The sequence below is a fragment of the Rhinolophus hipposideros genome (genome assembly GCF_964194185.1).
Source record: "Rhinolophus hipposideros genome assembly, chromosome: 24".
Classification (NCBI taxonomy): domain Eukaryota; kingdom Metazoa; phylum Chordata; class Mammalia; order Chiroptera; family Rhinolophidae; genus Rhinolophus; species Rhinolophus hipposideros.
The window spans coordinates 15,975,166-15,988,496 of NC_138070.1; the positions used below are offsets into that span (position 1 = coordinate 15,975,166).

General features: G+C 47.1%; 1 protein-coding gene across 3 annotated transcripts in view; it reads left to right on the plus strand.

The window, feature by feature from the left end:
- Positions 1 to 13,331, plus strand: part of SEZ6L (seizure related 6 homolog like) — a 171,963-nt gene that overhangs the window by 114,246 nt on the left and 44,386 nt on the right. For all 3 annotated transcript variants that reach the window (XM_081037614.1, XM_081037612.1, XM_081037613.1), the window contains exons 4-9: positions 547 to 739; positions 2,748 to 2,933; positions 5,999 to 6,164; positions 10,017 to 10,183; positions 11,188 to 11,382; positions 12,881 to 13,019. In XM_081037614.1, the coding sequence (XP_080893740.1) occupies positions 547 to 739; positions 2,748 to 2,933; positions 5,999 to 6,164; positions 10,017 to 10,183; positions 11,188 to 11,382; positions 12,881 to 13,019 (1,046 nt within the window). The remainder of the gene's footprint in view (positions 1 to 546; positions 740 to 2,747; positions 2,934 to 5,998; positions 6,165 to 10,016; positions 10,184 to 11,187; positions 11,383 to 12,880; positions 13,020 to 13,331) is intronic.

The window sequence follows — 13,331 nt, forward strand, 5'->3', positions numbered from 1 at the left end:
ATCTAAAGCATCTCCCTTCTTTCTCCCCCGAGCCTGGAGAGTACCAAGAACACGGTTCTTTGAGGAATGTCTGGAGTTGGAGCCACCCTTTAGGAGGACAAGAAAGTGGGGCTGAGAATGCTCCGGAAACGAGGCCCCTTCCTCCCCCACCAATTCATGCAGAAAGGGGAAAAACGCATTCAATCATTCTGGAAATATTTATTAAGCACCGACTGTGTGACAGACACGATCTTAGGCACCGGGGACACCGAGCACCATGGAAAAGTCCCCACTAGTTCCAGAAGGACTTATCTCAGCTGCCAACATCCTGAAGCCCCGCACAGGCCTCGGCCATAGGGGCTCACAGATCCTTGCAGCAACTCTGTCCCCTCAGCCTTTGGGGAGAGGACAGGAACCCAGAGGTTTCCAGGGCTGGGGCTTGGGGCCGGTCTGTCCCACTGAATAGGGGTTGGTTAAGGGGTGCTATGTTGGTAGTGTCTGGGGCTGGTTGGGAGGGCCCTGGCTCAAACACAACTGAGCTTCTCTGTCTACCCCGACTGTCCCCAGGTGAAGAGCGTGAACCTGTCTGAGGGGGAGCTGCTCTCCATTCGTGGGGTGGACGGCCCCACCCTGACCATCCTGGCCAACCAGACACTCCTGGTGGAGGGGCAGGTCATTCGAAGCCCCACCAACACCATCTCCGTCTACTTCCGGACCTTCCAGGATGATGGCCTTGGGACCTTCCAGCTGCACTACCAGGGTGGGTTCAGGCTGAGGCTGATGGGATGTAGTCATACGCCTCAGTTTCCCTCTGGAGCCAAGGATTCTCAAAATTTTGTCCCAGGGGTCCCTCTGGCAGTTTGGCAAAACCTTTGGGCCCCTTCTCAGAATAGTGGTTTAAGAGCCAAAAATAAAATGTGTAGAATTAACAAAAGAAACCAGCCATATTGAATTATAGTTGTCGAAATATTGTTTTAATCGATATCATAACCTACGTGCTTCTTTATTAACACATTACATAATAACATCTCTTGGCCATTCTGATAATTACTGTAATTTCAAAGTACTGAGGAGCATAAGAAATATGTCAAGACATCCATTATGACATGCAAATAGCTGTGATTTCTCTTGGTGAGAAAGTCTCAGGTTCTATGAATATGTTACAGTTTGTTGCCTACATTCACGATGGAAGGAAATACCACAGCTCAGTTAAACGTTCATGAAAATAAGCAAGCCACTTTTTCCCATTCCAGTTCATGGCTCCTGCATTTGATACACGAATCCCATGAAAGGCCATGTACTTCTGGACAACAGCCTCTGTCTCTATTTGCATCTTCTACGATCTTTGTTTTCATTTTTCCATTTTATCTGTTTTTAATGTCTCTGTTCTTTTGCTTTCTGTTCACTTCTCTCTTTTCTTCCTTCCTTTCTCCTTCCTTCACTTTCCTTTCCTTTTTTCTTGTTTCATTTTGTCCTTTCCTCTCTCCATCTCTTCATTCCCACCCTCCATTCTCTTCTCTCTCTCTCTCTCTCTCTCTCTCTTCTCTTCTCTTCTCTTCTCCTCTCTCTCTCTCTCTCCCTCCCTCATCTGATCGCATTTTCCCACCTCTTGAGCAGTTGCCATGGCCTCAGGTCACTTCCTTTAACCAGGAGCTCCCCCTGGATGTTGCCAAACATCTGAATGGAAAGTGGAGTCCCTAGCTACCCATCTGGATACGGGGCACAATCCACATTTATATCAAATTGACCAAACATCTGGAAAACAATGTAGTTTTCACTTCTCCTTGGATGTTTCAGAAACAGGTGCATGACTGTCTATGGGAGTGTCCATTTCATCACAGCTTTTCAATATTGAGACTCCCCTCTGTTGTCTTAATTAATTTAAAATGCGAGGGGGGAAATAGCTTGTTGAGCCATGAACTGGAATTTGTTCCTCCTAGTGAGTATTGGGAATACAAATAATCTGTGCTGCGGGAGCGATCAGACCATAATCTGTAATGGAGTGAGGGTGGATTTAACATCCTATTATGGAAACTGAGGAGCTTAACAGGACCACATACACCCTTCTCCCACCCACATGTATAGTGAGTGCTGATTGCCAGACACTGGCAATCAGGATGCCCTTCCTTGGTATTCCCATTTAATCCTTACCACCGCCCATGAGAGAGGGACAATTTCCACAGGAAAGATGAGGAGGGTGAAGTGCAGGGCACTGTATCACCTTCTCAAGGTCACACATTTTCTAAGTGATGGAGAAAGAATGTAAATTCACCTTGATCTCCCTCCAAAGCCCAACCCCTTCCTTCCCAACTGTTTTCAAGTTTTCCTATCCACTAGCGTTTCCTGACTAGCTGGCTATTCTCCTGGTCCACGAGTCTGCATTTTTAACAAACACCTGAGATGTTTGTGCAGGTGGGACCACCCTATCTGGGTGATACTTCCCCTGCTATGCCTCAGGAGAAGGCCATGCTAGGCCCGTGAGAAGAGAGGCCTCACCTCCAGTGAGGTTTGGGAACTCATTTCTCACCCCAAACTTGCTGTCTCTGGTTAGGCAAGGTTGGGAGCTTTGAGCCTAGAAAAAAGTGCTCGTCTGGCAGTCTCCACATCATATGATCAACGAGAGTCACAAAAATACCCTGCCCCAGCACTCTGGAGTCCCCAGGGGCCTCATCTTTTCTCCTCAGCACAAATTGGCTCCCAGGATGTGGGTCACTTTCTCTACCTCCCTGCTCTGAGGGATGATTGCCTGCCTTTGCATTTCTTCCCAGCCTTCATGCTGAGCTGCAGCTTTCCTCGCCGGCCCGACTATGGAGATGTCACCGTGATGGACCTGCACTCAGGCGGCGTGGCCCACTTCCATTGCCACCTGGGCTATGAGCTCCAGGGCCCCAGGACGCTGACGTGCATCAATGCCTCTAAGCCCCATTGGAGCAGCCAGGAACCCGTCTGCTCAGGTACACCCCAGCCTCAGCTGGACCAAACACGGAGGGTCCACTATGAGGGGAGAGACCAACCCCCAGCACACTGAGACTAATCTTAGGGATAGGCTCTCAGCCCAGGACAAGAGACTGGTCCCAATATAGATGACTGCTGCCCCTTAAATTTTTATGTTGTCAAGTACATACAACATAAAATTTACCATTAGTGACATTTTGCACAATATTGTGCAACCATCACCACTAGGTAGATCCAGAAGAATTTCATTGCTCCCTGTTGGCTAATAATATTGAGCATCTATTCATGTGCTTGTTGGCCATTTGTCTGTCTTCTAGGAGAAATGTCTATGCGAGTCCTTTGCCTATTTTGGTTATTTGGTTGTTTGTCTTGTTATTGTTGAGTTGTAGGAGTTCTTTATATATGATGGCTACTAGACCCTTATCAGATATATGATTTGCCAATATTTTCTCCCACTCTGTGGGCTGTCTTTTTCACTTCTTGATAGTTTCCCTCGATGAAAAAAAAAAAAGATCTTAATTTTGACAAGGTCTAATTTATCTATCTTTTCTTTTGTTGCTTGTGCTTTTGGTGTGGCAGCTGCCATATTTTGAGCCCAGTCAGTGTGTACTGAGCGCCATGCCAGGGCTGCAATAAATCTTCACAGCAATCCTACATGGTGAAACCATTCTCTCCATTTTACAGATAAGGAAACTGAGGCTCCTGGAGGTGAAGGCACTAGCCCAAAGTCACCAGATAGAACTTGAACCGAATCCAGAACCTTTCTTTCCCTTACTACACCTTCACTGATTCAAAAATGCGGTCTGCATTAGAAATGCACAATCCTGGGGCTCATGGGAGACCAACTGAATAAACATCTACATTTCACATGACCTTTGTGCGATTTGTGTGCACATTATACATTGAGAAGCACTGGGTTATACCACACTGTCCCTCCACCAGTGGGCAAATCCTTGAACCAACCTCAGCTATCAAGACAGCAAACCCTATTAGAGTCTCCAAAGTTCTGATGATGACCAGGAGGGTATTGGTTGCTCATATTAACTGAGTTCCTATTATGTATAAGGCCATGAGCCATATACAAGAAGAATATTGAGAACAATACACATAATTCTTGCCCTCCAGGCATTCGTAATCAGTGGAATCTGAAAAGCAAATGAGAGCTGATGAGAAATTCCGAGGTTGAATTCTTGCAGTGTTGTTCCCACAGTGCCCTTCAGAATTTTTCTTCTTTTCTTTTTTACAAAGAAAAACACCCCAGAAACCATAGGGCAGTTGGTCTCCGCACCTCTCTCACGTTAATTCTTATCTATGTGTGAGATCGGGAAGGAATTAAGCCTCAATTTGTGCTAAGCAAGATGGATGGGGAAGCCACGGCTGGCAAATTAAAACCAAAAAGAGCCATCAGTCGGCGTAATAAGGCAAGAAAGGGGAGCAAAGAGGCAGCAAATGAGGGGCAGCTTGGGGAGGACAGATGGCCAGTGCCCACACCGTGGCCAGTGTCGTCCATCTCCTCAGCTCCTGAGCCACAAGGCAATAATGATGGCTATGGTTTGGGTACCTAGTCTGTGCCAGAGAGTGTGCCAAGGCTGCTACAAGTATCATTTCATTGGTTTCTCACCACCGTCCTCTAAGGAGGTGGAATTGTTATCGCCATTTTACTGTGGACTCGGGGTTCAGAGAACTTCTGTAACTTGTGCTAGGTGCACAGCAGATGCATGGTACAGGCCAGGTTTGACCTCCAACTTAGGACAGGAAGGCAGCGGGGAGACAGCCAGCCGCTGGGTGATCTGTCCCTGGTTTTGAGAGAAGTATCGGGCTTCTAGGCAATGTCTTTGCTGTGTGTCACAGCAGGGTCCAGAGCAAAGAGAGCCAGTTACCTTTCTATCCTACTGCAAGTCCTTATTCGTTGTGCAGTTTTTCAACAAACATTTGATGAGAATCAAATATCTCCTAAGAACAGGAATAAGATGACCTCCTCGCACTAGTGTAACTTGTGTAAAACCCAGTTCACAAATCACTTTTTAATGTTTATTAGATTTGTATGATAAAAGTAGTGTATGTTTCTGGTAGAAAAAACTTTTTTTTCAAGACATACAAAAGAAGGTAGGAGTAAATAATTTTATATCCATGGTCTCAATTGATCCTGGCATATAGTTGATTGGAATAGGGATGGCAGACCATTTTCTAACTTTTGTCACCTAAAATATGGTGAGCATTTCCCTATGTGCTCAAGTATTCTTTGAGAACATGGCTTTTAAAAACTATATGAATGGAATGTATTTATTTCACCAAGCATCTGTGAGTGGACATCCGTGTTGTTTCTCATTTTTCTCTCATAGAAACAATCTAGCAGTGAACATCGTCATTCATACATTTTTTGTGAAACTCTCTATATTTTTTCTTAGGATAAATTCCCAGAACCTTAATGACTCGGTCAAAGTGCTTGAACATACTTTCTAGCTTTTTCACCAACTTGCCCTTTTGAAAGGTCATGGCAGTTTGCCTTCTAACCAGGCCTGAAAGCCGCTTCCAGTTTATTGCCACCTTTTATCTTGATCAATTAGGTGAATGAAAATACAATATAGTTTAGGTTTGCATTTCTTCGATTATTAGTGGGGCTGAAGTTTGAGTGCTGACTAAAAGTATATTTCTTCTTTTGTCACTGCCTATGCGTATCTGTCTTGATTACCATTTTATAACTAAGAACCCGGGCACCTCCAGCACCATGAAAGGATCCTTAAATCTCAGTCATTCCCTACCATGGAACGCACATGATAATGGTTATAATCATGGAATAAGATATCCTATCAAACATGATGAACCCCACCAAGGAGGCCAGGGATTTTCCATGGTCTCCGTCTCCCCATCCTGTTTCCTCCCACGAAAGGGGTGGGGCAGGGGTGGGGGGAGAGGATGAAACACTCATTCTCTCTCTCTCTCTCTCTCTCTCTCTCTCTCTCTCTCTTTCTCTCTCTCTCTCTCTCTCTCTCTCTCCTCTCCTCTCCTCCCCTCTCCTCTCCTCTCCTCTCCTCGCCCACTCACCTCTACTTTCTGGCCCCAGCTCCTTGTGGAGGGAATGTACACAATGCCACCATTGGCCGCGTCCTCTCCCCAAGTTACCCTGGAAACGCCAATGGGAGTCAGTTCTGTGTGTGGACGATCCAAGCTCCAGAGGGCCAGAAGCTACATCTGCACTTTGAGAGGCTGTCACTGCATGAGAAGGACAGGTAAACCTCTGAAGGTCCCCAGCCAGCCTCATTCCCTCCCAGAGGGTTAAATGTGCCTAGGAATTTGAAATGGCTGAAATTCTGGCTCACGGAAGTCGAGAAAGGAAGAGATGGGAAGGATGGCAAAAAATGTTAGACACCGTCAGCTTTGATCTCATCCTTTTATGGGGAAGGAAACTGGGGCATACAGCCGGAAAGGGACTTGCCTTAGGTCACACAGCAGGATAGAGGAAAGAAGGCAATGCACATCCCCCACATTGCACTGCCTCATTCTTTCTCCTGCACGTCCCTTTTTGCAATGGAACAAAGAAGGAGTGTTGATTTAGAACCTACTCTGTGCTCAGTCACATACTAGGCTTTGTGGAGAGCAGGAGAAAGGTTGACCACGTTGGTCCTTGACATGATAAGAAGCTGACATGGAAAAACTAGATTTACCCACAGGAGATAACTAGGGAAAAGTGACCAGACTATATTTCAGTGAGAGCACGTCTGTTGACTTTTAAATAATAGGCCTAGAATCCATACTCTTAAGACTTTAACATTATTCCATGATCTTATGCTAGAATATTCTTGAATGTCCTTGAAAACTAAGACCTTAGCTTAGACGTGCTGTCTTAGGTTTACTTCCCTTGGAAACAGAGACATGACGAGGATGTGAGGGCAATTCGTTTATTTGAGAGCTGATCCTAAAAAGCACTGAGCAGGAAAGAAAAGGACAGTTAATACAGTAGGCATCAATAAGCAGGTGACTGTGGGGGCAACTGGGGCTCTAGCCACTGGAGAAATGTGTTGAGCATACCTCAGCATGGCAGAGTGAGGGAACTGGGGTATTTATCTACCACCAGCACCCCCGTCCATCATTGGGGTGCTCCTGGACACACTGATTCCCCAATATTGCCTTCCACCCTTTGAGCTGGGTGAGCTGGCTGATGGTCAGAGACATTGGACGTCTGGGCATGTGGGTAGGGCTGTCAGAGGGCATACGGGTAGGGCACCGACAGCTTTTGCTACCCTTCCAGAATGCCAGGACGGACCTCAGAATTATGGAATCTATCAGACTTGGATCTTAGAGTTAGAGTGTCCTCGCTTCTTTGAAGCTTCAACCCTAGACAACTAACCTCTTTAGATAGGAAAGAATTCTTATAGAAAACACCAGGACAACTGAATAGCTTACCCCACTCACGAGTCCACTTCCCTCCGAGCAGTCCAGCTTTATCCTGAACAACTCCAGATCAATAAATCACTACTTTCAAGTGTACGGTGCAGAATGGAGGCTCCAAACCATGGCTTCTCTGTAGCATCAGAATGACCTGGGGAACGCTTTTAAAAACAGATTCCCAATCTTTCCCTCTGGAAACTGATTGAGAAGCCAGAGCTGGGAGCGCTCAGTGAAAAACATGTTCTAAAACTTAGACCTCGGGTCTGTCTCTTCCAGACGGCGCTGGGGGTCAACCAAGTTTATGTTTATACTAGACCATGAGAACGAGCAGAGAGAAAGAAAACCAGTTAACCAAAATGAGTACTTTCTGAAAGTTATGCAAATCATGATACATGTGCCAGACACACCAACACGTAGTTTCACTAGTAGTTTCTAAGGGGCCCTGCAAAGGTCTACGAAAGATATGAGCTGGCAGCCACCAAGTGTGTCAATAGCGACACCAAGACAAATCAGTCCTCAAGTGTGTCAGTAGGGAAAGAAGTTTGTAGTAACTCATCAAGGTTAAAGGTCAACACACAACACGCGCTCGCAAACACACACACACACACACACACACGCATAAATGCAGACACTCACTGTACTAAAAAGAAAAGAGAAATTAACTTCATCTGTTTCACATACATTATTGAGAAAAAACGGCTAAAATACTGAAGTGGGATTGCTGGGTCAAAAAAAAAAAAAACGGCTAAAATACCACAATATATCAGTTGCAAGAGCTTAGAGCTACATAAGTCTCCACATAAGAAATGGGACCTTGACTGAAATCTTGGAAAGAGAGAGGATAAGGGAACCCAAAAATGTAGTAGGAGGAGTACTCCAAGCTGGGAAAATGGGAGGGGAAGGAAACAAAGATGTGGAGAGAGGAATTAGCAAGTCTGTTGGAAGAGGTTCGGACGGGGAAGCTGTAACAGAGTTTCTCTGGAAAAGGAGGAAAATAAAGCTACGAAGGTAAATTGGGGTCAGATGTGGAAGGGCTTTGAAAGCCAGGCTGCTTTTATAGGATACAGAGCGTCACGGAAGAATTTTGAGTAGAGGAGAGACATGAAGAAAGATTCTTAAGATTTTCCCCAAAATGAAGTCTTTCCAAACTCCCGTCCCATGATCTGCAGCATAAAAAGTGGGTTCTCTGGTCAAACGTGTTTGGAAGACACCGGATAACCCACCCCTGTCTTGGGAGATAGTAATGTCCATTAGCCAGCAAGGTACTGACACGTCCTACAGGCAAAATGTTGAATTTTTATTTAACCCAGCTTTTCCCCAAACCCATTTGTCCACACACTCTATGTGGATTTCAGACATTTTATAGAACATAGAATATCGCTGTTCTGGGGTGGGGGGGTTAAAGACGAAGAGTTTTTGAGATCTTGAGGGTTCCCTTCAGAGTAATCTTTTAAGCCAAAGTCTTCAGGTCTTAAAAAAAAAAGGAGTCTTGGGGTATGACCCCCAAGATACAACAGAGTCAGTAGGGATTAGAAGGGTGTGAAGAGGTCCCCCTCACTCGGAATGACCCCTGGCCTCTAGCCCAGCCCCCTCCTCATTCCAGACACAATAGACACCTGGCGACAGGAACAAACCGTGGCTCCAACATTTATGCCTTTTGGTGACATTAGAAATTCATCTGGGCAGCATAATATAGAGCCTTTTTATGGGTCACAGTTAAAAAGCTCAAAGACTTTAAAATGCCTGTTTATGACTCCCTAAAAGTAACTTACCAAATTTGTATACTGTTTTCTTCTCTACTTTAACATAATTTCTTTAAAAAACACCAAGATCAGAATCAAGTTTCAAATGGTTTCAACAAGAGTAAAAGTGAATACTGACATTTTGTCTCACACATTATTTTTTTATTTTTTTATTTTTAAAACACGTCTTATTTTTCAGGACCATTTTACCCTGTCAGCGTCTCAGAACCCACCTGTAAGATAGGTAGGGGAGATGATATGACCCCTCCTCTCACAGGTGTGGAAACTGAGGCCCAAGATGTGTTGAGATGTGCGTAAACTCAATTGGTCGGGAACTGGAAAGTGGAAATCAAGATTCCTGGCTCCCCACACCATGCTCTTAGGAAATGAGAATCAGAGACAGAGCCGGTTAGGCGTCAGGTGCTTACTAAATTTGACTGGCATACCTGTTCTGTCCTGGGCATTCTATATACCCCTGGTCTCTAACCCCCCACACTCAGATGCAGGTAAGATTGTGCCCATTTTACAGATGAAGAAGCAGAGGTTCAGTGAGATGACATGCCCTTGTCCAAAGTCACACAGCTCAGACGTTACAGTGGCAGGACTCTGTGTGACTATATATACCACGGTTTCAGGAATGATATCAGCCCATTAATCCCAACTTTCTAATAAGTGAAAATGATCAATATCAAGTAATTAGCCTGGTTTATTACATGGTACGTATCACTTTCCCTACAACTTCAGAAGCAATCCATGAGTCTAGGACAAGCATTCTAGAGAAAGGAACCAGGTTCTGTAAGGGAAAGCAAACGATCTGGGCAGGTAAGGGGCAGAATCGGGATTTGAGTGTGGGAACGAGGCAGTGCTCTATTCATTGCACTTCCCTCCGGCTGCTGTGTGTCCGTGACCCAAGAACAGCTCTCATTGCCCCTCCTCCTTTCCCACTGCCAGGATGATGGTCTACAGTGGGCTGACCAACAAGTCCGCTCTTCTCTATGACTCCCTTCAAACCGAAAGCGTCCCCTTCGAGGGCCTGCTGAGCGAGGGTAACAGCATCCGCATTGAGTTCACATCCAACCAGGCCCAGGCGGCCTCAGCCTTCAACATCCGATTTGAGGGTGAGTGTCTGCAGGGGCCTCCCTTTCTCCTGGGGTGGCGATGTGGGAGCAGGGGAAGCATGGCGGGGCTGGGGCTGGGTCCTGAGAGGTAGAAATCTGTCTGGTCAAGGATGAGGGAGGCCTAGTGGCCAGACTGACCCTTGGACTTCCAAACGCAGACTTGGCTTTACTAAAAACTACACCTCCCGTTTACTGAACACCTACTACATGCCCCGTGCTTCATGGGCAATGTGCATTTGATGCTCTCCACGCTGCAATGTGAGAGCTGTTGTTATCGTTTAGAGGAGTAAACGGAAGTTAGGGAATTTGGGTGACTTGCCCTAGCCACCAGTTAGAAACAAATGGCGCTCAGACTTCTGTCCCGCTGGAGTCTGGACCCTTAAGCTCTGCTCTACTCAGTGACAGCTTCCTCCAAGAGGCGTTGCTAAGGGCATCTCCTGCTCAATCCTGGCCCTTTAAGGAAGGATGCCCTTGGGGATTGCGTGTGCCTTTGGGGGACTTTCAGTTCTGTCTTCCTTAAGTTGGTCTTCCTCTTAAACAAACGTATGGTTTCAAGTCTCAGAAATCAGGATTCTTAGGGGAAGGATCCACATGGGTTATTAAAAGGAATTGAAATACAAAAACTCTGGGGGCCGGCCCGGTGGCTCAGGCGGTTAGAGCTCCATGCTCCGAACTCCGAAGGCTGCCGGTTCGATTCCCACATGGGCCAGCGGGCTCTCAACAAAAAAAGGCAAAAAAAAAAAACCCCAAAAACTCTGAAGGTTTGGGAGGGCAGAGAGTCTTCATCCCATTTTAAATAGGAAAAAACAATGAGACCCCAAGAAACCAAATGAATGGCCCCAGGGCCCTCAGCGAGTCAGCTAGCACCAGATCCTAGGGTCCAGTACCTATTTTCCTCGGAACTCCCCTGCACGTCAAGAAGGGACCCATCTTCTGAAATACAGCTCTGTGAGGGGTGCCTGACTCACCTGAGCTGTTTCCTCTCTTTTGAATCCCCACCCCAGCCTTTGAGAAAGGCCACTGCTATGAGCCCTACATCCAGAACGGGAACTTCACCACGTCCGACCTGACCTATAACATTGGGACCATCGTGGAGTTTACCTGCGACCCAGGCCACTCCCTGGAGCAGGGCCCGGCTATCATCGAGTGCATCAACGTGCGGGACCCGTACTGGAATGACACAGAGCCCCTGTGCAGAGGTGAGCGGCCCAGCTGCTCTCATCCCGTGGTGCCCTGGGAACCTCCACCCCCTTGGAAGCAAAGGCCACAGCCCCAGTGCAGAGGCCAGTCACCCGTTTGCCTAGCAAATTTAGCATTAGCTCTCACTCTCCTTTGGGGCAGGTGTGCTGCTTGTCGTGGAGAAAATTACAAAATCGATCGATTTTCAAAGGTGCCCCTTCCTCCAGGTACAGGTCTCATAGTGCACAGTTTCGGGAAAGGATTTCTGCGTAGAGTTCAGCGCCTATGTACCCCCTCTGCTGTGTGTTCTTGTACAGTGCACAACCCACCCCACAGCTCAGGGCAGTCCTGAGCCTGATAGAAAATAACGATAATAATAGTTGTTAACAGGAGTAATAGTTGTTAACAGGAGTGCAAAAACTATGTTGCAGGCACTCTGCCAAAGGCTACATATGCACATGATCTGATTTAACCCTCGTTACAACCCTTCCTATTGACCCCATCTATAGATGGCGAACCTGCAGCTGTGAAGGGACACCCCTAAGAATACAGTGAGGGTAATTGGCAAGGGAGGGAATGGAACTCAGGTCGCTCTTTTCTCAGAGACCTGTGCTCTGAGTCCCTCTGGATGGTGTTGGCTCTGTGGAACCCTCATCTACATGGGCCCCCCGTGTCCTGCCCTCCCCTTTTCCCCATATCCAAGACCACTGAGCCCCCCGAGCCTGGGTGCCTGAGGAGCACGGAAGTAATGAAGAGAACCTTTGCTCCTGGCAGCTGCTGCCTGGATGGTGGTTGGCGTGAAATCACAGCCTCGCTGTGGTGAGGGATTGATCTCTGTATTAAATGTGCCGGTTTAACAGAGCGGAATTTATTGGTGCTTTGGCCTCTGCCACATTGAGAACTTTCCAAAGCGGTAAACACAGAGTGGAATTTAAAGGGCCAGGCGCGGCCACCTCTCTCCTCCCACGTCACAGCCACGGTCTTTCACAGTTGGGTTAGCTCAGAATTACCCAGCACTTCCCTGGTGCCAAGCTCTGTGCTGCGTGTGACACCCATGAGCTCAGTCAAGCTTCAGAATAACCCAGTGACGCCGGCAGGGGTGTTACTTCAGCGTTACGAAAGAGAGGAAACGGAGGCCCCAAGAAGTTACACGCCTTGTCACAGAGCCTGTTGGTGGCAAAGGCAAGAATAGAACCCAGGTCACGTGACTCAAGTGCACCATTTTTTAGCCAGTTGCTCACCCTGCACCTCAGCAGGACTGGAAGGGGGCGTTCAGAACTTTGAACTCTGTCCTTAGTCCTGAAAGAACTTGTAGCTCCACAGTCATCCGCTCTCAGCTAAAGGAGGCAGGTGACCAGCCCCAATGTAATCGTCCCATGCTGTGTGACTACCTGAGGTGCAGGTACCTGTCCCCCATACACGATGAGCCACGACCATGTGACTTCGTAGCCCACACTCTTAACCGCTATGCCACGCCGGCTTCCTTATAAACTCAGTGCGTCTGTCTGTGTCTTACAGCCATGTGTGGCGGAGAGCTCTCTGCCGTGGCTGGGGTGGTGCTCTCCCCAAACTGGCCAGAGCCCTACGTGGAAGGTGAAGATTGTGTCTGGAAGATCCACGTAGGGGAGGAGAAACGAATTTTCTTAGATATCCAATTGTGAGTATTGATCAGTGGACCCCCAACCCAGCCAGACTGGGGAAGAAACTGGTCCTGCTTTATTCTTTCGATCAATATTAAGTAAGCATCTACTATGTGTCAGGGGCTGTGCAAAGAACTGGGGTCCCCATGGCGTAGGAAACAACATCAGACGCACAGAGAGAAAGTCTGTGCTCAGGAAGCTCTGTCTGCCAAGGAAGCAGATATTAAATGAGGAGATGCACCAATCGTTGCAGACTGTATCTTTGATAAGTGGTAGAAGGGTAGGAGCATGGTGCTAGGACATTCTATACTGGGGATTTAATACAAAGA